At 39.9% G+C, this 25,606-nt stretch overlaps 1 protein-coding gene across 5 annotated transcripts in view; it reads right to left on the reverse strand.

The window, feature by feature from the left end:
• The window catches only part of tns1a (tensin 1a), a 179,038-nt gene that overhangs the window by 56,267 nt on the left and 97,165 nt on the right, over positions 1 to 25,606 (reverse strand). For all 5 annotated transcript variants that reach the window (XM_051941887.1, XM_051941886.1, XM_051941888.1 and 2 more), the window contains 12 exons: positions 18,297 to 18,346; positions 16,613 to 16,784; positions 16,411 to 16,461; positions 16,168 to 16,290; positions 13,953 to 14,017; positions 13,325 to 13,408; positions 7,933 to 8,045; positions 7,775 to 7,835; positions 7,581 to 7,656; positions 6,729 to 6,858; positions 5,970 to 6,035; positions 5,630 to 5,755 (listed from right to left, as the gene is read on the reverse strand). In XM_051941887.1, coding sequence (XP_051797847.1) covers positions 5,630 to 5,755; positions 5,970 to 6,035; positions 6,729 to 6,858; positions 7,581 to 7,656; positions 7,775 to 7,835; positions 7,933 to 8,045; positions 13,325 to 13,408; positions 13,953 to 14,017; positions 16,168 to 16,290; positions 16,411 to 16,461; positions 16,613 to 16,784; positions 18,297 to 18,346 — 1,117 coding nt within the window. The remainder of the gene's footprint in view (positions 1 to 5,629; positions 5,756 to 5,969; positions 6,036 to 6,728; positions 6,859 to 7,580; positions 7,657 to 7,774; positions 7,836 to 7,932; positions 8,046 to 13,324; positions 13,409 to 13,952; positions 14,018 to 16,167; positions 16,291 to 16,410; positions 16,462 to 16,612; positions 16,785 to 18,296; positions 18,347 to 25,606) is intronic.

Here is a 25,606-nt window from a genome sequence, read left to right on the forward strand (position 1 = left end):
GTAAGCTAAGGTTAGAAGCAGTGAAAGGTGATCAGACTGGCCCAGATGTGAGAGGAGAGAGGCTCTGTGTCCCTTAGTGACGTTAGAGTAAACACAGTCCAGTGCATTGCCCCCTCTTGTTGCACATTTAACGTGCTGGTTGAACATTGGAAGCACAGTCTGGAATTTCATCCCTGGCCAGTGTTGTGGAAAAAACTATTCTAGAGGCCATCCAACTCTCTACTGCCATTGGCCTTGAGGTGGATGAGTCCACGGATATGTCCATGACCAGGCAACTGGATATACATATTAGGTACTACTACGGTACTACTAATTTTACAATGAATATAAATCTGACCTTATGCTGGATAGATGAAAATAATATTAATAAAACATTTTTTAGGTACCTGGACAGAGAAGGCCATCTTTTTTGTCAGTTTCTTGACATGGTGCCATTAAATGATGGGAAGGCAGATACCATTGCAGAGGCCATCCGTGAGGTGATCACAGTCAAAGCCATACCAACAGATCAAATTTTTGGTTTGGGGACAGATGGTGCTGCTGTGATCACAGGTAAGTACTGAAAATAAGTTTAAGTTGAGGTATAGCTACAATTTATCTTTAACGAAGTACTGACTATTGTAATATCTATCTTTAAGGATGCCAGAATGGTGTTGCCAAACAGCTGACAGATTCCTGGCCACAGCTAGTGTCTGTGCACTGTGCAGCACACCGCCTTGCTCTTGCGTGCAAAGATGCTGCAGACAATGTGCCATTCATGAAAACATTCCGAGGGCACCTTCAAGACCTGCACATTTATTTTAGAAACAGTGCCAATCGCACAGCTGTGCTGAAAGCAGCTTCCAGTGTTTTAGGAGTGGACAACCTGAAAATAACTGTAAGCAATCTAATAATTTTTCTTTGAGACAAACTGTTTGCAAAAATAGGCTATACAAATTGCCTTTTCCTGCCTTGCCTTTTCTACATTTTAAGATATTTTTCCACACCACTGTCTTTGATTTTATGTGTCCTCTTTATGTGTTCTTTGGACATTAGGAAGTGAAGGACACAAGATGGCTGTCCCAAGACACAGCCATTTCAACTCTTCAGAGGAATCTGGCAGCTGTGCTGGCAGCTCTTGCTGAAGAAGCAGAGATGAATGACCCTGTAGGCAAGGGGCCTTTATACGTACATACTGTGCAACATATCGGTTTGTGGCTGCTGTCCACCTCCAGGCAGATGTTTTTCCCCACCTGACACGGCTTTCAAAGCTTTTCCAAAAGGAAGAAGTCAATTTTTTGGCTATCAAGAAACAAGTAAATTGATTTTAAATACACTTGTTTATGGAAAACTATGAAAACCAAAAACAATATAGCTTTAAAATATTCATTTAACATTTTAGGTGCCTGTTACAATTGAGGCCATTCGACAAATCAAGCAGGCAGGAGACAAGCAGCCTCCAGGGTCACATCTCAGTGGGTTGGAAGACAGAGTGAAAAGCCTCAACATACAGGCCGAGGAGGAGAGGAGACGCCACAGGGGTGATCATTTTGACCTCACCTCTTTGGACCCGTTTTCGCACTCATGTATTGAATATTCAATGTTTCAAGTTACAAACTTAAAAAATAGTAGAATAATATGAAATTTTACTAATTAAAAAAAAACATTTTCAAAAGGTAATGAAGCCATACTTAGACCATCTCATTGCGCACCTTGAGAGGAGATTCCCACAGATGATCATCCTAGGTGCATTTAACATACTCAGCCCACAAGCAGTGGAGAGGTGAGATGATGACTTTCAAGGGAACTTACAACTGTTTGCCCAAAAATTTCCAACTGTGGATGGCGGAGCAGCACTGCAAGAATGGACCAGCTTCAAGGTTCATGTAGGCCAGGGCATCTTTAAAGGAAGCAGCAGATGTGAAATGTTGAATGGACTTCTTAGAAATGTTTATTTTGTTTTAACTTCTGGTTTCCTAACAATTTTTACTCTTTGCTTTATCCTATAGGATAAGTCACAGCTGGAGGTAATGCAGGAGCTGGCCTCTGACTTTGATGAGCTGAAGCTCCTGTACCCAAACCTATCCCAGCTCTCTGCCATTGCACTGACAATTCCTGTGTCAAGTGTCAACTGTGAGAGAGATTTCTCTGCTATGAACAGGGTGAGTATTTTTTCACTTTTCTGCTAGCAGTTTAAGTAGGTACACATTTGTTTAATGTCAGTTATGTGATTATTTTTCAATAGATCAAGACAGACCTCAGGAACAGGATGCAGGGGAAAAGCCTAACTGCCTGCCTCCGCATCAAAATAAATGGTCCCTCTGTGGCTGAGCTTGACTACAATAAGGCTCTGGAAGAGTTCTTTGAAAACCCCAGACGGATTGCTTGCACTGATCTAACCTACACCATGTGCAGCAAAAGTAGATGAGGTCATACAGTCCAGCATATACCTCTTCAGCCTCTGAGTTCCCTGTTTTTACCCCTTGGCCATGTTGGCACTTTTTTATTTATGTTAATTTATTTTACTTTTAAATGTGAACAGCAATGGCTTGTTTTAAGATTCATTAGGATTTAACTTAAGTAAAAACAATTGATATTATTTATTTTAATTGTATTTTTTTGTGTTTGTTAAAACTGTATTTTAAGATTGTGCCTTTTTGTAAGACTCTACATTTAAGTATTGTTAATAAATGGCTTACAATAACACAAAATAGTCATAATTTCAAAATTTCTGTCAACTTTTAACTTTTTTTTTTAACATAAACACGGTGGGCTTCTCTAGGGGAAACCCTGCATGTTTCTTGTCTTTCTCTCACTGTCCTACAAAATAAAGGCAAAAATGGCCAAAAAATAACTTAAAAAAAACAATTTCAACGCAATTAACCCATCTGCAGCGCAACATGACTCAAAATGACCAAAACGTCTCTGGCAATGCATTTCGGGCAGTTTTTGCAAGTCGACTTACTGTCGCGCATGCCACCACACACCCACAAAAGGGAAGTTGATCCGGTAGTGGCAGAACCAAGCAATTAAAAATGGAAGACACTAGACTCACGGAGGGCTGGAGCCTATTCCAGCTGACTTGGGGCGAAGGCAGGGGACAACCTGGACAGGTCGCCAGTCTATCACACGGATACAAACAATCACACTTGCATTCATACCTACGGACAAGTTAGATTTACCAGTTAACCTCAGCATGTTTTTGGACTGTGGGAGTACCTGGAGAAAACCCACGCAAGCACAGGGAGAACATGCAAACTCCATGCAGAAAGATTCCAGGAAGGCTGGGATGCGAACTGGGGATCTTCTAGCTGCAAGGCCAAAGTGCTAACCACCAAACCACTGTGCAGCCCTATATATATCAATGAGAAACACGATTTATATAGATGAAAATCTCACTATATTTAATGGGGATTAATCGAAATAGGAAACAACTCTGTGATTGATGTGATTATAATTTTTTATGGTTTCAAAGCTCTGGTTATCACTAAAAAATGTAATAAATTTATCAAAGTCAGAAAGTGTAAAAACAGAAAGACCTGACAGATGTTTAACTTTCCTATAACTTCCAAAATACTCATTTATAACATCCTGTTCTGTTGGGAAAATTAAGCCCAATCTAAGCCTAAAATCGCAATACACACGTGGACAAAATTGTTGGTACCCCTCAGTTAAAGAAGGAAAAACCCACAATTCTCACTGAAATCACTTGAAACTCACAAAAGTAACAATAAATAAAAATTTATTGAAAATTAAATAATCAAAATCAGCCATCACTTTTGAATTGTTGATTAACATAATTATTTAAAAAAACAAACTAATGAAATAGGGCTGGACAAAAATGATGGTACCCATAACTTAATATTTTGTTGCACAACCTTTTGAGGCAATCACTGCAATTAAACGATTTCTGTATTTGTCAATGAGCGTTCTGCAGCTGTCAACAGGTATTTTTGGCCCACTCCTCATGAGCAAACAGCTCCAGTTGTCTCAGGTTTGATGGGTGTCTTCTCCAAATGGCATGTTTCAGCTCCTTCCACATATGTTCAATGGGATTCAGATCTGGGCTCATAGAAGGCCACTTTAGAATAGTCCAACGCTTTTCTCTCAGCCATTCTTGGGTGTTTTTGGCTGTGTGTTTTGGATCGTTGTCCTGTTGGAAGACCCATGACCTGCGACTGAGACCAAGCTTTCTGACACAAGGCAGCACATTTCTCTCCAGAATGCCTTGATAGTCTTCAGATTTCATCGTACCTTGCACACTTTCAAGACACCCTGTGCCAGATGCAGCAAAGCAGCCCCAAAACATTACTGAGCCTCCTCCATGTTTCACCGTAGGGACAGTGTTCTTTTCTTCGTATGCTTGGTTTTTGAGTCTATGAACATAGAGTTGATGTGCCTTACCAAAAAGCTCCAGTTTGGTCTCATCTGTCCAAAGGACATTCTCCCAGAAGCTTTGTGGCTTGTCAACATGCATTTTTGCAAATTCCAGTCTGGCTTTTTTATGAGTTTTTTTCAGCAGTGGTGTCCTCCTTGGTCGTCTCCCATGAAGTCCACTTTGGCTCAAACAACGACGAATGGTGCGATCTGACACTGATGTACCTTGGCCTTGGAGTTCACCTTTAATTTCTTTGGAGGTTGCTCTGGGCTCTTTGGATACAATTCCAACGATCCGTCTCTTCAATTTGTCATCAATTTTCCTCTTGCGGCCACGTCCAGGGAGGTTGGCTACTGTCCCGTGGGTCTTGAACTTCTGAATAATATGAGCCACTGTTGTCACAGGAACTTCAAGCTGTTTAGAGATGGTCTTATAGCCTTTACCTTTAAGATGTTTGTCTATCATTTTTTTTCGGATGTCCTGGGACAATTCTCTCCTTCGCTTTCTGTTGTCAATGTTCAGTGTGGTACACACCTTTTCACCAAACAGCAGGGTGACTACTTGTCTCCCTTTAAATAGGCAGACTGACTGATTATGAGTTTGGAAACACCTGTGATGTCAATTAAATGACACACCTGAGTTAATCATGTCACTCTGGTCAAATAGTTTTCAATCTTTTATAGAGGTACCATCATTTTTGTCCAGGCCTGTTTCATTAGTTTGTTTTTTAAAATAATTATGTTAATCAACAATTCAAAAGTAATGGCTGCTTTTGATTATTTAATTTTCAATAAATTTTTATTTATTGTTACTTTTGTGAGTTTCAAGTGATTTCAGTGAGAATTGTGGGTTTTTCCTTCTTTAACTGAGGGGTACCAACAATTTTGTCCACGTGTGTATGTCATGAAAATCACTGTTTTTCACATGCCTAATATAAATATTAGCCAAACATTATTTGGTCTGACCAGATTCTGTAAAAAACAAAAAAAAATGTTGTATGATCCTGCAATGAGTACAAGCATGACAGGAGCAAAAAATACACAGAAACTGTTTGAAGTTCAAGGGGTCAAAGGAAAAAGCTGCCTTTCCTTTATCATAGCCAATGCAGCAGCGTGAAAAAACACAACCGTTGTCTTTTAAGATTAAGGAGAAAAGCAAACCACAAGGGTAATAATTCCAGACAACACAGCACAACTGGAAGTCTTTGTTAGTAACTGTGACCAACTGGAGACAACCCATCGTTTGATGGGTGCATGTAGTAAGTAGACATACCGTGCTCGCTGTCTGCAATGTCTTCACAGCGATGATTAAAGTTGTCGTATGAGTCCCAGCGGATCAGAGGGTCCTGGGTGTTGTAGTCCACAGAAACACTTGGCCCATTCTCCAGGTGGCCCAGGCCTGACAATCACAAGATGTGGTGGATAATAAGATCCACACACGGCGAATATTAACTTGACATTTATTCCAAAAAATCTCATTACACATATTGAGAACAATGTTTTGATAGTCATCATAATGTACAGCACACAGTATTTTATGTTATAAACTGATGAATAACTGATTTTTAAAATTGTAAAAACTGTTTATTTTTCAGTTAGACAAAAATGATTACCTTTAATTTTTTCTGGTCCATATGAGAAAACAAACTCCACCTTCCCGTACTCTGGGAACCTCTCATCTGTACAGAGACAAACAGTACCGATATGTCTTTTTTGTTAAACAGTTGAATACATGTGTGGTTTGCATACGAAATAATACAAGATGTTTGAACCTGCTTGGAACATTCCAAGTGAGGTCTAAGTTTTGCTCAAACTTAGACCTCACTGCTTTCTGCTTTTACCTTTAATCTCATCTATTCACTTTAACTTCAAAAACACAAATCTGAAAATGTACCTGTCTTTATTTTGGAAAATAAACCAGCTGAATCTACAGAAATAACAAATAGATAATGAATATTGAGGTTAATCTTGATTAGAATTATTTGATCTTTTGCACTTTTAGCGATATTTAGATTCCTTTAATATTACTATAGTGAAAAGCTGAGGTGCTTCACCACCAGATGACCCTGTCTGCTATGAAACTGTAGGAAACTGTTGCTTTGCAGCAGGGCAAGCACACTTATATTGGAAACTGGAAATCCATGCAACAGCTACAAATGCATCAGTTCTTATGTGCAGTATTAAGTCTTGATATTGCACTGCAAAATAAGTTGAAAAATCACTGCATGGGAATTTGCTTCTATATGTAGACCTATCCTTCATTCAGATCAGTCACTATGATGTGTTGTATTTTCCTTATGATTACATAATGGTACAAGCACAAAAAAAGCAAAAACTCCACTAAAAGAAACACAACTCCAGAGTAAAGTTACCTTTGAATGTCTCATCTAACTCGTTCTTCCCAAAAACCACACCAAGGTCGTGAATGGCACAAGTGTGGAATTGCACCCTGAACACCACATCTCTGGTCGGGTTTCTGTACCTCTTGTGATAACATTTTAACTATGTTGACACAAGAAAGGGAGAGTACAAGGTGAGAAATGTGAGAAATATCAATACATTATTTGGTGTATCAATCAGATAATAGCTTCACCCAACAAGTCCTCCAATTCATACGACCGCATCGGTCGTTTTCACCGTGCACCGGAATACGACCTATGCGGTCGTATGAACGTTTGCGCCCCTACGGGGAAAACGAACGCATTACGGGATTTAATTCGCAAAACGGCTTTTCCGTCGCAAAACGGCTTTTTTCTCACTTTCCCAACACGTTTTTAGGGTTATGGTTAAGGTTAGGGTTAGAGATAGGGACAGGGATAGTGTTAGATAAAAGTTTGTTCATGATGACGTTTCACCTGCGACTCCAGAGTGTCGATATTTACTCAACCGCTAGAGGTCGCATAGTCAAAACGTAACACTGGGTCGTAATACTGCCATGTACAGACGACCTATGTGGTCGTTTTTTCTTTGAGGACAGGCTCGCTTCACATTCTGGAAAAAACTACTTGAATAGTATACATTTTTATTTCCATATTTATTTTAGTTGCAAGCAATATGACTCAAAACCTTAAAAATGAGAGTCTTTGTAGTATTTCTAAGACAATGATGGAAGGAATTTTTTGCTTAAAGAAAGAAGTAGTTGGGAAAATTGAAGTACAGCGAAAAATAAAGTCAAACACATCTAGATTAGAAGGGAGGGTTCAATGTTCTTGTTGAAGTCTCACCAAAATGTCTCCCTTCAGAAGCAGTCCAGGTTCAATGGTGATACAGATACTGGTGTTGCTATCTCCTTGCACATTGCTGTGGTAAGAAGAGACAAAAATAGTTTTTAAAATCCAAATGGTGATTATCTCATAGGGGTAGTTTTGCCCTGGATTCAAACACAAACCACACTGAACTGTAATAAAAAATTCCCTACTATATTCCTGATGTATAGACTGGTTGCATTGCCTGGTAGATCTTCAGGAAAGGACGGCAGCCTTTGAAGTGATACAAAGAAAGATCATCAAACATATTTGACAAAACTGGCAGAGCTTGAGTTATTTAGGTAATTTTTTGACAGAAGCAGAGACTCACCTCCTTTGGATTCAAAGTTGGGTATGCCATGCATGATGACGTGATGCAGGAACAGAGGCTTGTTGTTGATTTTTATGTGTCCGGACAGAAGGCCACTGAAGTAGTGTACATATCTACAGACAAAAGAAAATGAGCACAGAGTCCAAAATAGGAAAGCTTTTGACTATAAGCGATACAGTATACTGTCACTAATAAGCCAATTCAGTTAGATAAGTTAGTAAAAAAAATACATGTACTTCATTGTTTTTTACAAACAAAAAATATACAAGACATCATCAGCTAACAGTTTCTTTAAGGATTTAATCATTTATGCACATTCTTTTTTTGTCTTTTGGGGCTTTGCGGTTTAACACTAACCGTGAACCTCAACACTTCTGCCATGTCTGCAACCAGGGACTTTTGTCATCCCTTTTTTCACTCTCCCTGCTTCTTGTGTAATCCCTCTTTTTTTAATTAAGTTAAAAAAAACATAAAAAAAACAAACTAATTAAAAAAAGCCCAAAAAGCGTTTCTGATGACCTGCAATGTTGATGTTTTTTTTACATCAAACATTTCGTAAACTGTTGGAGCATGATTTTGTTATTTTTAGGATCTTACAAATAATGGGAACAAGAAAGAATGTCATTGGTGATGTCAATGCAAAGCCCATAGGGATGATTATAATCAGGACTTTATCTCCTTAGCAGATTTTTTTGTGCAAGACTCTGCCACATAAATTCTGAGACATCTTGAATGCAAAATTGATATTAATGGCACAAACATTGTGCAGTTAGATGCAATGCGTGCCCAGCAAATTCCAGACCAATTTAGCTGTTACAGTTATTTTTTGCTCTGTAAAAGGAAGCATTTTTGGGTGACACTTCACAATAACCTTTGTTAGTTCATATTACATTGATGGTTTTTTTGTTATTGGCAAACAATAAAATTATGTCAACCAATCTAGCAAGACATAGCAATCTATGATATTTTGTAATGAACTTCTGTAATGTAAAATAATTTGTTTACAAATTATATATTTATTGAGGTTGGTAAGAGATGATAATAATTACATTCTAATAACACTACAAACTATTCATTAACTTCTTATGGTTGCACAGATGATAAAATTTGATATACTGTACTGAGTATTTGTTAATAGTAACCAAATGATTTGTAAACCTTTAAGAAATCATCTGTAAAACATGTTTAAACAAGATGAACCAGAGCTTTATAACACTTTGGTCATGTTAATAATTAAATAGTAAACCGTCTATAAAGATGACTATTAAAAAGGTGCAATTAATGTGTAGAATAGTTAATTATAGATTAATATGTTGCTTATAAAGCATCAAGTAGCACCTGTCTAGGTCCATTAAATCTTATTTGTGATCCATAACAGAGTGCTTATATGTGCACTGGTAAAATATTTGTGTTTGATCATCATCCACAAGTTGACTTACTTTTTTCCCATAGTTTATTTGCAAATAAAAAAACTGTTAGTCAAGAAGAATTTTTGACCTGAGAGTGACACTAAAATAAAATGTCCCCATTACTAGATTCCACGCTAAATCCCTTCTGAATAACCCTGATTCTGTGTAGTTCACGTTTGCAGCCTGTCACAGCTCCAATGGCACAGCCAGAACCAAATTCCTCTGTGACTATAAAATAGCTGCCATTCAATGAAGGAAATGTCAGAGGGAATTGATGTGTCTAGATACCAGTTGGGGGTCTGTTGAGTTAGTGTGGCCAATTTGTTAATGATGATAATGATGATGGTACCAAACGTTGACCCTGACCACAGGGTCACCACATTCAGACACCCCCCCCCCCCCCCCCCCCCCCCCCCCCCCCGCTTTTCTGTCAGTGGCCAGATGGTTTTGTCTCTGTGAAATTCAATTAGCCTGGGCTGGCCTGTTAGCAGCTGAGAGGAAGGAGGGTTTGTAGCACATATGTATATCGCATGAGCCATATTCATGGTTTGGATAAGATGGTATATATTGGAGTGTTTTGGTTCTTTCTGGTTATTTATTAAACCCTTAAAAACTCATCTCTGAGTATCAAAACTACATAGTTAGAGGATTTTTAATCTGACTAAAATTTTAATCGTTTGACAGCACTAGTGTTTTTTTCTTTTCACCACGGGACTGCGGACATAAATTAGCATTGTTGCTATAATCCGGCATATTTATGAGCACTGCTATAAATAGGCATTAATTAATTTGCATTGTCCCTACCAAATAAATAAATAAAATTTATGTCAATCCTAAAGGCTCTTTCAAACAGAGAAGGGGAGGGGGGCTACCTTACCAGTTATGAGGTACCTGTCATGCAGTCTTGAGATCTCTCCAGAGAAGGTTTAACCACCATTACATTTTTTTATAGTTACATTTAGCAGACACTTTTATCCAAAGCATCGTACATCTGAGACAACACAAGGTAGGCAGGCTGGGCAGCACTAACAACCTTCCATAAGGGTCTTCACTGGAAAACTGCACCTGACTGAGATTTGAACCACCAATTTCCCGAGGCAAGGTCAGGGGTGGTAGTCAGCTGAGCTATCCAGCTATCAAGATGACACCTTGATGCATCTTTGACTCATTAGCCATGTGATTTGGAGGTGACAGTACACATCTAAGATTTTCTGTCAGTCAGAACTGAAGAAGCCTCTTGGATGATTGGTGAAACATCTTCAATAGCAAAAAGAGTATCTATGCAAACAGAAAGACACAGAAAGCCTTACACAGAAAGTTTTCAGAGTTGGTACACTGCACTTTTAGGACAGAAAGGCTTAGCCATGGCAATGGCTCCATATTTCACTCATTAAAGGTCTTCTACCATTATGATGTGGAAAAACATCATCTTCATCAGTGAGTGTTCTGGTTTTCAGTCATACTGCAAGGACCGAAGACTAAAGAAAGTTTGAAACCTTCTTAAAAAATACTATTTTGTTAATTTGTACATTATGATATATTTCTATCCAAATGGTATGTGCATTTCTAACATCCTCTTGCAGTTGTTACTGTCCCACCAACAGTTATATATACTGTCAAGTAATACCACCATATGTTATAAAAGCAGCAGCATCACTCATTCTAAAAAAAAAAAGATTTTGCCAAACCTGCCAAGTCATTAAAACTTGACATTATTTAAAGTTTTAAGACTGAGAAAAACACACTAGGAAATCATTAAGGACGTTACAAAACAAAACTCTAGGGAGGGCATGCTCTCGCTCTTACTTGTTTTTTGTTTGTTTTTTTTCTCAGATAAACTACAAAAGCACATTAAACAGGGTAATGGAGTCTCATCTATGCCAAGAGGCTCTTCTCATATTTTGTTCCTTGAATGAAATCAACATATTTCCAGCTGAATATGACCCAGTGTCAAAAAGAAGGGAGTCAGTCCTGTCACCAAGTGTGCATTGTGTTTACTGTAGTATGCACATTTCACAACAACATAATCATTTAATTACACTAAAAGCTACACAACGCCTTTAATCCGGCAGCAGTGGACTGAGCTCATGTCTCACGTTTGATGCTAATGTCGCACATTCCGGACTGTAATACTGGCATACTCCAGAGGCAGAGATAATTATATCCAAAGCAGGAAATAGCAATGTGGTAGCAGGCCAGCCTATTGACCTGTTAAAGAATGGCTGGCTGCCTAATTCACTGGCTGAAATTAAGTGATGTTAAGTCCCTTGCTGTTTCCGATGTTACTTCGTTTATTGACAGTAACCTCACAATTTCCAAGAAGTTCACATTAAGACTCCTGAGGTGAAGAAAGGAGATCGACTGGGGTCACATTTTTCAGCAGTTCACCATCTAATAATGTAGAAGGAGCCAATAATATAGTAGTAGCAGATTTACGATTTAAAGGAGGGGGACTGAGGTGAGTTTCCCCAGAGTGAATTGCTTTCAAAGTAATATTTTGCTGAAATACCTTTAAATCATTCTTGATTGGTTTTACCAGCTCTGGCTTAGAATTTACTCCATGGTTTTGCTCTCTATTCATGAAAGAACAATATTTCAGTCACTGATCGATGTGGAAAATAATTGCAAGGGATTATGGTCTAAGATGTTTAAATGTTTAAAAGACAGTATTGAAGTGAACTACCAAACAATCCCTGCAGCCTCCCAAGAGACACCAGTGGAATCCTTCAGACAAGATAGATTGTTTGAAGGAGTGTGCTCCAGGGGCACTGTACCGCGGCTGACCCTGCGCTCTCTATCTGGGGGGATATGCGAAAATCAGAATTTCCCCTTGGGGGATTAATAAGATATAAAATATATATATATATATATATATATATATATATATATATATATATTTCAAATATATTGCTCTTGTTTTTTATATAATATATATATTTAAAACATGTTGCTCTTGTTTTAAAAGGAGTCAGCTTCAAATACTGAAAAAAACAGCATGTAGCCAACATGTTAGTTGTGTAGAGTAGTAGAGTAGTAGTAGAGAGCTGGAGCTAATACAATCCCATTGTGATGGTTTTCATATTAGATGAAAATCTAAAGCTTTGTCTGTCTAAAATTAAACATCCACTGTTGAAAGAATTATTTAGAATTTCAAGAAGTAAATCTTCCACTTTATCCTAGAGAACTGTAATAGTAATTGCAATCAAAGAATTGTAATTAAGGAGGGCTATATGAATCTATCCTACTTTGAATTCAATTTTAAATTCAATTTTATTTATATAGCTCCAATTACAGTCAAATTGTCTCAAGACGCTTTACAAAACCCATTTGCTTGACCCCCAGAGCAAGCCCTAAAGCGACAATAGCAAGGAAAACACCCTTTTTAGCAGTACACTTTTATACTATTGTTCCCGATCGATCTTGGGAGCCTACAAGGAATTAAGTTCTCAGCCTGTGCTCAAAAATAACATTCAGAAATAGCAAACAAAGGACTCAGGCAATGACTGACTTAATAGTGATAAAGTCACAAGTGGATAACTTTAAGTACATCAGTTCACACCTGGCATTAGAATGAGTCTTGATATGACTGACCACTGAGGACAAATTTCACTTCATTAATCTATATGAAAATAAAGACATACAGCATTTCTGTTTGCAAAAACCAAATTTGTTGCTTTTGGTAACTGTCGAGAAGCAAAAATGCCCTTCCCATGGCTAGTCTGCTTCAAATCCAGATTTTGCTTGTTGTGTCTTTGAAATGATGCTGTTCACATGTAAAAGAGTATGTACCTTTGTTAACACAGAGGTCATTTGTTGATTAGGAGGTCCTTCAGTGTTGCCCAGGACATATTTGTGTACATACTTCACAGCAAATGTGGCCACATGTAGCCTAGATGACCTTGGGTTTTAATGACAGGTGTGAACAGACTTAACAAAGCTTCAAGCAGATATCAGGTATAAAAGGCAGTGACATATTAACTTACCTTTTCTGTGATGGCTGACCCACTGGAAGTGCTTTGTCCTCATAAAAGCGCCTCATAGCGAACCTGTCCAATGCTTGGTCAGCACTGCGCGACACAGAACAACATGGATTGCGAGAGTGGATTTTACAGATTACAATCAACAACAACTCTCTTTATTTTGGAAAACCTGTCTATGTTTCTCACATTTGAGGCTGAGAAATATCCCCTGGACATCATCATTTATGAAGCAGCCTGAAGTTCTCCTAGCTCATTTTCACCTGTTAACATCTGGTTGCATTGAAGAATGAAGACATTTTAAGACTTCTTCTCCTCACAAAGCCAGAAAAACAAGCTGGTCAGGATGGAGTGTTCAGCTAAAATAATCAAATCATTGTTTAATTTTCAAGGCTGTTCAAGTTCCAGACTTCAAGGCCTAAGTTTGATGGATTGTTGCTCCTATCCTTATAAAACCTTTTGAGGGGAGATTTGGAAGATGAAAGTACTTAAACCACACTTTCTGCTCAATATTGATAAAATCTTTACCTTCGCTGATCATGCTCTTTGTTTAAATTCCACACAGCAAATTGCATGTACTCCTGAATTCCAGCCTATTGTTGGATGTGTATACGGATAATGATATGCTTGATACCTTGCGGATATGTTACTGTAGTGCATATATGCAGCCACCACCACTCCTGTTCGACCGCGGTTCCCCTGCCACAGAGACAAAAAAACTCAGTTAAAGGATGCATAATCAAAATGTTTATTTGAAACAGGAATCATTTCAACAATCTTTGAGTGATTCATGAAGAAAAAGAGGTCAAACAAATCCCCTTTAAATGTGATGGACTGGTTAAACTGGGTGACTTATCCTTGACAACTATAAGCTGGAACTATATTAGAATAGTGTTACTTCTTTAACCGATTTGTTAGCCCCCAATGTTGCAAATACAAAGCCAGGAAGCCATAGAGATCAGGAAACAGGTGAGTAATTCCATGAACTGGGACGAGGGGGCCTACACCCTCTTGCACACCTGGGATTCCATCCTTCAGAGACCATCAGATGGCAAGGGGTGTGTCCGGCCTGACAGATTCTGAGAGATCAGTCAGGTCTGAAAGATTCTGACAGATCTGTCAGGCCACCTGATAAAAACAACATGTCAGATGACACTCTGAGGAAGACCACAGATGCAACATGTCAGTAAGGTAAAAAAAAAACAAACACATCTTTTCCTTTCTGAGTTGTTGGTTAAAAAAGCAGCGTAATTTAAAAGTAAGAAACAATAAAATGAACATAATCCATCTAGCTGGAACTACAAACAACACAAAAATAATGTTTGATCACTTTTCTTGTTTAAAGTGAGTCAGAATTTGAAAGGTAGCAATCTTTTCTAAAGCAAAGCCAAGGAAAAATCTTTGCTATTTTGCCTTTTCTGCTTTATCTGAACAGAATATGCAAATACTCTGAAGCTATGCATGTCTAAACAAGAGAGAATGGATTGTGTAACTATGAGTATCGAAGAACCAGAAATTATACTGTTTTAGTAAAGTCTGTAGTCAAAAAGGGTTGGATGTAAAGATGAAACAACAACCACATTTTCTCAGTTAAAGCTGAGACTTCTTTTATCCAGATTCCTGAAAACTTTGCAGTGATGACAAGGAAGACCCCACATGCACTATTCTGTTGTTGCAATTAGACTAACATATAGAATGTTAATTCATCCTCTGCAAACAGTCCCAACAATTACACTATTTACTCCCATTTGACTGTTATTTGATAAAGACTACAGTGCCCACCTCTTTTAGAACAGAAATATAACCTTTCTAAAAAAAGACTGTTCATTGATTTCCATCTCCGATAGAAATCAATGACCTTAAAGCTCATGTCCGGAGTTTCCGTTTGTTTTCAATTTATGTATCATTGTTTAACAAAGCTTAAATGTGTTAGTCTAGTTCGATACTATAATATAATGTTAGTATGATGTGATATGAAAATTTATTCCTGAGCTCCGCCTTCCTCTCATAGACCCCCATGTTATTCCAAAAAGCGCCGGTCGCTGCCGACCAATCAAGTTCGAGCTTCAGCTTTGTCATGCTGTCAATCAACGGTTACGTTATGTGGGCGAGCTACGCACTACGCAACCGTGCGCACATTTGTTTTGCTTGTGGAGGAGCTGAGAGAGCATCAGGGATCAGCAACTTCCAGAAAAGTTACCAATCCCACGGCTTGTCAGGCCAAGAGACTGCAGGACGTTTTTTGGCTCGGGGTGCTCGCGTCGCTCCCCGACCACGGCCTCCATAGCCCGGCTTCGTTTAGATGCCCGACCTCTGGAGGAAGATGTTGGGGCGTCTGGGACATACTCTTCGTCAGAGGAGTCATGCAATTCTGAACTCTAGATAGAAATAAATAAACAATGTAACACATATACACGCTTAAATGCACTAAGTTTGATAAACAACGTCATCGAGAGGGAAACTTTACTCGTTCGTCCTAGCAGATTCATGTTATTTTGGTATTAGGACAAGTTAGACTCAATACAGAATTCTAACATAATTCCTTTATTATTTACTAAATGTACTAAATGTAGAGGAGTGGAAAACCGCAAAACAGGCAAGATTCTGCAGCACTCCAGGCACTCCTGTCAGGTACTGCGCACAAATAAAGGGGCGAAATCAGAGGGAGGGTGGGTGGGACCAACAGTGTTTTGGGAGACGCTGCGATTCAAACTCCGGACACGGGCTTTAATAAAGTGTTAGGGAAAGAAAAATACTGAGAAAGAGGTAGATTGTTGCGTTTACTATCAGAAACTCGGTCAAAGAAGAAAGATGTTCCAGCACATAACCCCAGTTAAACCACAGCCTACCTTGTTGTGTAGTACCACCACATTACGTGGGTCTCCATTGAGCCACGTATCCATGGCCTTGCACATGCTGCAGATCTTGTCCAGTGCTGGTGCATGATGGTCTGGCCAGCCGAACTCAAGAACCTGATTATTCAGACCAAAGGAGTTTTAATTTTTCATATTTGTGATTGTATTAATCTCAAATACACTCATGTTTTTTTGGTTTCGAAAAACAAAAACGATAAACTGCTGAGGTGTTGGTACCTTGTGGTTTAACTTTGATAAATCATTTCTCCACTCGCTCAGGTTGAGCATCTGAAATCGGGGGGGGGGGGCAAAATGCACACACATCATTTCAGCTTGGGCTTTCACAATATCAGATTTTCACGAAATGATTATCATGGCCAAAAGAATTCACGACAACAATCTTTAAATTTGTTTATTGTGTATTTTGTCTCTTTCTCACCAGATAATTTTCACTGTGTTTGGACCGCAGCATTGTTGTCACCTCCTTGAGGTTGGTGGTATAGCTGTGCTCCTCGGCACCAGCGGGGAAGGAGACAGAGATGATCCTCTCTGTGATGTAGACCAAGTCCACCTCATAGCTGTCTTCCATGGCCTGAACCACACTCTGACTCCTGAAGGGGCACAGAGAGCAGAAGTTGTTTATGTAATGCTTTTCCCAGCAACATCATTGCATCATGGACAGATTGTACTGTAAGAGACAGAAGCACACTTACTGGAACAAAGTGTAAAAATGAAGAAAAAGTGGAGTGGCACAGTATCTAAGTGATGTTACAGGTGTGTTTGTGCTACATGACTTCACATCCATAAGCAATATATTTTCTTAATTTTGAACATCGTTTTCTTTTACAGTTTGCTTGCAAAATGTACATATCCCCAACAGTATTTCAGCCAAATAGAAGTGGTTTTCTATTCTAGTATTGCAAGTCAAAGCAGAGATTGGGACATCTAATGTAAGCTTCCACATGTAATTTGAAAGCTTGTTTTACTCTAGTTTAAGGCTGTCACAATATCAGATTTTCACTTCACAATTATCATGGCCAAAGTGATTCACAAGAACAATATTACAGTGATATCTATAGAAAAATAAACAAAATTTGCTATCAATCAAGATCATTTTTAACTTTTTAACTGTGTTACTGGTGCCAGATTATTTGCAATATTATCATAAGTTTAGTAACATGATATCAATGTCATATTTTAAATGTCATGGTTAAAGTCAAAATGTTTATATTGCAAAACTCCTAGTCCATGGGATCTACAGATTGATCATTTTTCAAAAAGGACAATGTCATGTGAAAAATAAACACTGAAACGTATTTTTGTTTGTTTGCTTATTTAAATTTTCTTATCAACACTAAATGCATTTAAAAAAAAAAAAAACAATTTGCAAATCTATCCCTCAAACCACTTTTAAGTGGTGCGAGAAGTTCAGATTTGGAGTGAGGCATACAAAGTATGTCTTTCCCTTTTAAGCATTTACACACAACTAACCATCAACACAACAGCCATGATAATCAGCTTTGCTCACTCCAAACTGCATTCCAATTTTCACTGATTATCATCTTTACAAGGACTGTTTTGAATGCTTTTTTACAACTGCTATGAGAGCATTTTGAGAACTCTCTGACATTCTCAGAGACTAAGTTATTTGTAAACCTTCACTTAAATCAAATGTAAACTCTTGCAGCTCACTCCTAAATGTTTTGAAAAGGAAAAGATTGACAATCCTTTCCGTACTGTTGACATGACCTCTGCTGATACTTTGCAACCTGTTCCTCTGGCCAAACAGCAATCAGGTTTATTGCACTGGTGGGCATAAAGAAAGGCCCTGCATGAGAAAGAGCTGTGTTTCAAGAAAAACAGACAAAGAGAATGATAATTTACATTACTCGAAAAAGACCATGAATCCAGTCCAAACAATATTCTATTTTAATTTATTTTGATCGTAACATAAAAATTACAATGATTTAAGTATCTTACTGAAGTCAAAGATTTTTTTTGGATATCTGAAGAAAACCTAATGTGCTATGGGAGAAAAAAAATCATCAAGTAATCTCCCATGACTTTTTCTCATAAAATATCCATGAGCATCTGCATACAACTGAATGACACTGTTGTCTTACCAAGACTGCTTTCGCCTGATCTCCACACTCCTGCAAGATCTTGTAGATCCCTGGTGAACACACACACACACACACACACACACACACACACACACACACACGCACACACACACAGAGTGACAAAATGAATTAAAGCTGCAAGCAGCGATGGACGGGTCCTCGCATCCACGCTGGTCGGCGAATCCATGCACGTTCACCAGGTGGCACTGTGACTGAGAGTGTGTGTCGGCCTCTGAATCACATCTGGACCAGAGTTTAATCACACGTAAAATTTCAGCCAGATTGGAGCATGTTCAGACGAGTTATATAGCATTTCCTGCCCATCCACCACCAGGTGGCGCTGCAACTCAGAGTGTATTTCAAACAGTGGATGTGATGAGGGTTGGACTCTGATCACTCATGTAAAGTTTCAGGCTGATTTGACCATGTAGAGTCCAGTTATACAGCATTTCCTGTCCATCCAACAGGTGGCGCTGCAACTGAGTGTCTGTTGGCCTGTAGATGTGATCAGGATTGGATTGTGATCACACATGGAAAGTTTGAGGCAGATTGGAGCGTGCAGAGGAGAGTTATACAGCAGTTGATGTTTCTAGACGAAGCATCAAAACTCTAATGGTCGCCATGGCCACGCCATTTGGCTTCTGGTTAAACTTTTGATAACTTTTCATCACCAAGTCCTGCTGTGTGGACTGACAAAATTTCAGGTCTCCTGGAATTATCCCCTAGGAGGTATTAACTCTCAAAAAAGAGAAAAATCATCAAAAATCTCACAATTAATCCAAGATGGCCGACTTCCTGTTGGGTTTAGGACATGGCTCCAAGAGGCTTTTTTGTGCGTCCTGATGTGCTCTATAAGCCTCCCAAATTTCATGGATGTCGGTGAAACGTGCTGGGGGGGCTGTTTGTTAAAAATACTGTAGGGGGCGCTATAGCATGTGCAGTGCCGAGATGCATACAGTGTTGTTCCTTGGGTCGATGGTGATGTGTGTGGTAATTTTTGTGAGCATTGGAGTATTTCTAACCTGTCAAACAGCACTTTGTTTTGCATGGCGATATTTGGTTGCTACGGCAACAGCGTTGCATGAAATGTCACACCCTTGACAGTGTGGGATTGTCAAGAGGTGAAGACTCGACTGACCAATTTCCAGCATGATATCACCACGTTTGGGGCCATTGTACCTGAAAATATAAGGCCTTAAACTTACTATTACCAACAGGTGGCGCTACGACTTTTTCAGAATTTATGAGTGTGGATGTGTTCAGACTGGACCTGGTGTCCATAATGTGAAATTTGTGCCAGATAGGATCTTGTTCAGCTGAGATATGAATCGTTAAATTGTCATGGCGAATCATCGAAATTGGATTGGCCGCCACAGACACGCCCTTTGATGACAAGTCACCATTTTCACTGGGATGCATCATCAATGTGTTCAGCCTGTTGTCACCGCATTTGAAGTGAATATGATCAACCGGGTAACAATAGGGCATGAAAGTGTAAAAGATGTCTATTTCCTGAAACCACAAGGTGGCGCTATGACTGTCAATGAATATCCCTATGTGGATGACATCAGGACAGGACTGTCATCATACATGTAAAGTTTCAGGCAGATTGGAGCATGTTGAGAAGAATTAGACACCAATTCCTGTTTCATGGCGAAGGATCAGTTGTTTGAGGCTCCGCCATGGCCACACCTTTTGGCTTCTGGTTGAGTTTTTGATAGCTTTTCATCAGAAAGGTCTGGTGCATGTACTGGCCAAATTTCAGTTCTCTCAGACTTATCCACAAGGAGCTATAAATTTTGACAAATGTACAGCAAATTCAAGATGGCCGACTCCCTGTTGGGTTTAGGGTGTAGCTGTGATTGACTTTTTGGTGTGTCCTGATGTGGTGCATATGCCCACCAAATATTGTAGCTGTAAATAAAACATTGTGGAAGTTGGCCTAATGACCACTTTTTCAATTTTGCAGGTGGCGCTATAGAGCCATTTTTCCACACATATGTGCAACTCCCATAAAATATCAAATTTTTGGCCAGTCCTGATGTGCACGCCAAATTTCACGCGTTTTGGTTCATGATAAGGCCCCCAAAAAGGCTATTCATTTGCCGGGAGAAATTAATTTTGACAAATTTACAGCAAATTGAAGATGGCCGACTTCCTGTTGGGTTTAGGGCGTGGCTGTCATTGACTTTTTGGTGTGTCCTGATGTGGTGCATATGCCCACCAAATATTGTAGCTGTAAATAAAACATTGTGGAAGTTGGCCTAATGACCACTTTTTCAATTTTGCAGGTGGCGCTATAGAGCCATTTTTCCACACATATGCGCAACTCCCATAAAATATCAAATTTTTCGCCAGTCCTGATGTGCACGCCAAATTTCACGCGTTTTGGTTCATGATAAGGCCCCCAAAAAGGCAATTCAGTTGCCGGGAGAAATTAATTTTGACAAATTTACAGCAAATTGAAGATGGCCGACTTCCTGTTGGGTTTAGGGCGTGGCTGTCATTGACTTTTTGGTGTGTCCTGATGTGGTGCATATGCCCACCAAATATTGTAGCTGTAAATGAAACATTGTGGAAGTTAGCCTAATGACCACTTTTCAATTTTGCAGGTGGCGCTATAGAGCCATTTTGCCACACACATGCGCAACTCCCATAAAATATCAAATTTTTCGCCAGTCCTGATGTGCACGCCAAATTTCACGCGTTTTGGAATATGATAAGGCCGCCAAAAAGGCAATTCATTTCCCGAGGAGCGATTAAGTTTGAAAAATTTACAGCAAATTGAAGATGGCCGACTTCCTGTTGGGTTTAGGGCGTGGCTGTAATTGACTTTTTGGTGTGCCCGGATGTTCTGCATATGCCCACCAAATATTGTAGCTGTACATGAAACATTGTGGCAGTTGGCCTAATGACTACTTTTTCAACTTTGCAGGTGGCGCTATAGAGCCATTTTGCCACGCACATGCGCAACTCCCATAAAATATCAAATTTTTTGCCAGTCCTGATGTGCATGCCAAATTTCACGCGTTTTGGAGTATGATAAGGCCGCCAAAAAGCCAATTTACTTTACGGGAGAAAAAAAAAAAATTAAAGCTGCAAGCAGCGATGGACGGGTCCTCGCATCCACGCTGGTCGGTGAATCCACGCACGTCCACCAGGTGGCGCTGTGACTGAGAGTGTATGTCGGCCTCTGAATCGCATCTGGACCAGAGTCCAATCATACATGTAAAATTTCAGCCAGACTGTAGCATGTTCAGAGCAGTTATAGAGCATTTCCTCTCTATCCACCAGGTGGCGCTGCGACTGAGAATGTATTTCAAACAGTGGATGTGATCAGGGTTGGACTCTGATCAGTCATGTAAAGTTTAAGGCTGATTGGAAAACGTACAGGCTACTTATAAAACATTTCCTGTCCATCCAACAGGTGGCGCCATGACTGAAAGGGTATGTTGGCCTATGGAATTGATCAGGATTGCAGTGTGATTACACATGTAAAGTTTGAGGCAGATTGGTGCATTCAGAGGAGAGTTATAAAGCAGCTGTTGTTTCATGGCGAAGCATCAAAACTGTGATGGTCGCCATGGCCACACCATTTGGCTTCTGGTTGAACTTTTGATAACTTTTCCAAACCAAGTCCTGCTGTGTGGACTGACAAAATTTCAGGTCTCCTGGAATTATCCCCTAGGAGGTATTCACTCTCAAAAATGAGAAAAATCATCAAAATCTCACAATCAATCCAAGATGGCCAACTTCCTGTTGGATTTAGGGCATGGCTGTAATTGACTTTTTGGTGTGTCCAGATGTTCTGCATATGCCCACCAAATATTGTAGCTGTACATGAAACATTGTGGCAGTTGGCCTAATGACTACTTTTTCAACTTTGCAGGTGGCGCTATAGAGCCATTTTGCCACGCACATGCGCAACTCCCATAAAATATCAAATTTTTCGCCAGTCCTGATGTGCATGCCAAATTTCACGCGTTTTGGAGTATGATAAGGCCGCCAAAAGCCAATTTACTTTACGGGAGAAAAAAAATAAATAAATAAAAATAATAATAATAATAATTAAAGCTGCAAGCAGCGATGGACGGGTCCTCGCATCCACGCTGGTCGGCGAATCCATGCACGTTCACCAGGTGGCACTGTGACTGAGAGTGTGTGTCGGCCTCTGAATCACATCTGGACCAGAGTTTAATCACACGTAAAATTTCAGCCAGATTGGAGCATGTTCAGACTAGTTATACAGCATTTCCTGCCCATCCACCACCAGGTGGCGCTGTAACTCAGAGTGTATTTCAAACAGTGGATGTGATGAGGGCTGGACTCTGATCACTCATGAAAAGTTTCAGGCTGATTTGATCATGTAGAGGCCAGTTATACAGCATTTATTGTCCCTCCAACAGGTGGCGCTGCAACTGAGAGTGTCTGTTGGCCTGTAGATGTGATCAGGATTGGATTGTGATCACACATGGAAAGTTTGAGGCAGATTGGAGCATGCAGAGGAGAGTTATACAGCAGTTGTTGTTTCATGGCGAAGCATCAAAACTCTAATGGTCGCCATGGCCACGCCATTTGGCTTCTGGTTAAACTTTTGATAACTTTTCCAAACCAAGTCCTGCTGTGTGGACTGACAAAATTTCAGGTCTCCTGGAATTATCCCCAAGGAGGTATTAACTCTCAAAAATGAGAAAAATCATCAAAAATCTCACAATTAATCCGAGATGGCCGACTTTCTGTTGGGTTTAGGACATGGCTCCAAGAGACTTTTTTGTGCGTCCTGATGTGCTCTATAAGCCTCCCAAATTTCATGGATGTAGGTGAAACGTGCTGGAGGGGCTGTTGTTAAAAATACTGTAGGGGGCGCTATAGCATGTGCAGTGCCGAGATGCATACAGTGTTGTTCCTTGGGTCAATGGTGATGTGTGTGGTAATTTTTGTGAGCATTGGAGTATTCCTAACCTGTCAGAAAGGGCTTTGTTTTTCATGGCGATATTTGGTTGCTACGGCAACAGCGTTGCATGAAATGTCACACCCTTCACAGTGTGTGATTGTCAAGAGGTGAAGACTCGACTGACCAATTTCCAGCATGATATCACCAAGTTTGGGGCCATTGTACCTGAAAATATAAGGCCTTAAACTTACTATTACCAACAGGTGGCGCTATGACTTTTTCAAAATTTATGAGTGTGGATGTGTTCAGACTGGACCTGGTATCCAGCATGTGAAGTCTGAGGCAGATAGGATGTTGTTCAGCTGAGATATGAATCGTTAAATTTTCATGGCGAAACATCGAAATTGGTTTGGCCGCCACAGACACGCCCTTTGATGACAAGTCACCATTTTCACTGGGATGCATCATCAATGTGTTTAGGCTGTTGTCACTGCATTTGAAGTGAATATGATCAACCGGGTAACAATAGGGCATGAAAGTGTAAAAGATGTCTATTTCCTGAAACCACAAGGTGGCGCTATGACTGTCAATGAATATCTCTATGTGGATGACATCAGGACAGGACTGTCATCATACATGTAAAGTTTCAGGCAGATTGGAGCATGTTGAGAAGAATTAGACACCACTTCCTGTTTCATGGCGAAGGATCAGTTGTTTGAGGCTCCGCCATGGCCACACCTTTTGGCTTCTGGTTGAGTTTTTGATAACTTTTCATCAGAAAGGTCTGGTGCATGTACTGGCCAAATTTCAGTTCTCTCAGACTTATCCACTAGGAGCTATAAATTTTGACAAGTGTACAGCAAATTCAAGATGGCCGACTTCCTGTTGGGTTTAGGGTGTGGCTGTGATTGACTTTTTGGTGTGTCCTGATGTGGTGCATATGCCCACCAAATATTGTAGCTGTAAATAAAACATTGTGGAAGTTGGCCTAATGACCACTTTTTCAATTTTGCAGGTGGCGCTATAGAGCCATTTTTCCACACATATGCGCAACTCCCATAAAATATCAAATTTTTCGCCAGTCCTGATGTGCACGCCAAATTTCACGCGTTTTGGTTCATGATAAGGCTCCCAAAAAGGCTAGTCATTTGCCGAGGAGAATTAATTTTGACAAATTTACAGCAAATTGAAGATGGCCGAGTTCCTGTTGGGTTTAGGGCGTGGCTGTAATTGACTTTTTGGTGTGTCCTGATGTTCTGCATATGCCCACCAAATATTGTAGCTGTACATGAAACATTGTGGCAGTTGGCCTAATGACTACTTTTTCAACTTTGCAGGTGGCGCTATAGAGCCATTTTGCCACGCACATGCGCAACTCCCATAAAATATCAAATTTTTCGCCAGTCCTGATGGGCATGCCAAATTTCACGCGTTTTGGAGTATGATAAGGCCGCCAAAAAGCCAATTTACTTTACGGGAGAAAAAAAATAAAAAATAAAAATAATTAAAGCTGCAAGCAGCGATGGACGGGTCCTCGCATCCACGCTGGTCGTGAATCCACGCACGTCCACCAGGTGGCGCTGTGACTGAGAGTGTATGTCGGCCTCTGAATCGCATCTGGACCAGAGTCCAATCATACATTTAAAATTTCAGCCAGACTGTAGCATGTTCAGAGCAGTTATAGAGCATTTCCTGTCTATCCACCAGGTGGCGCTGTAACTCAGAGTGTATTTCACACAGTGGATGTGATGAGGGTTGGACTCTGATCACTCATGAAAAGTTTCAGGCTGATTTGATGATGTAGAGGCCAGTTATACAGCATTTACTGTCCCTTCCATCAGGTGGCGCTGCGACTGAGAGTGTCTGTTGGCCTGTAGATGTGATCAGGATTGGATTGTGATCACACATGGAAAGTTTGAGGCAGATTGGAGCATGCAGAGGAGAGTTATACAGCAGTTGATGTTTCATGGCGAAGCATCAAAACGCTGATGGTCGCCATGGCCACGCCATTTGGCTTCTGGTTAACCTTTTGATAACTTTTCCAAACCAAGTCCTGCTGTGTGGACTGACAAAATTTCAGGTCTCCTGGAATTATCCCCAGGAGGTATTAACTCTCAAAAATGAGAAAAATCATCAAAAATCTCACAATTAATCCAAGATGGCCGACTTCCTGTTGGGTTTAGGACATGGCTCCAAGAGGCTTTTTTGTGCGTCCTGATGTGCTCTATAAGCCTCCCAAATTTCATGGATGTCGGTGAAACGTGCTGGGGGGGCTGTTTGTTAAAAATACTGTAGGGGGCGCTATAGCATGTGCAGTGCCGAGATGCATGCAGTGTTGTTCCTTGGGTCAATGGTGATGTGTGTGGTAATTTTTGTGAGCATTGGAGTATTCCTAACCTGTCAGAAAGGGCTTTGT

Source organism: Acanthochromis polyacanthus, chromosome 22, assembly GCF_021347895.1.
Source record: "Acanthochromis polyacanthus isolate Apoly-LR-REF ecotype Palm Island chromosome 22, KAUST_Apoly_ChrSc, whole genome shotgun sequence".
NCBI classification, from domain to species: domain Eukaryota; kingdom Metazoa; phylum Chordata; class Actinopteri; family Pomacentridae; genus Acanthochromis; species Acanthochromis polyacanthus.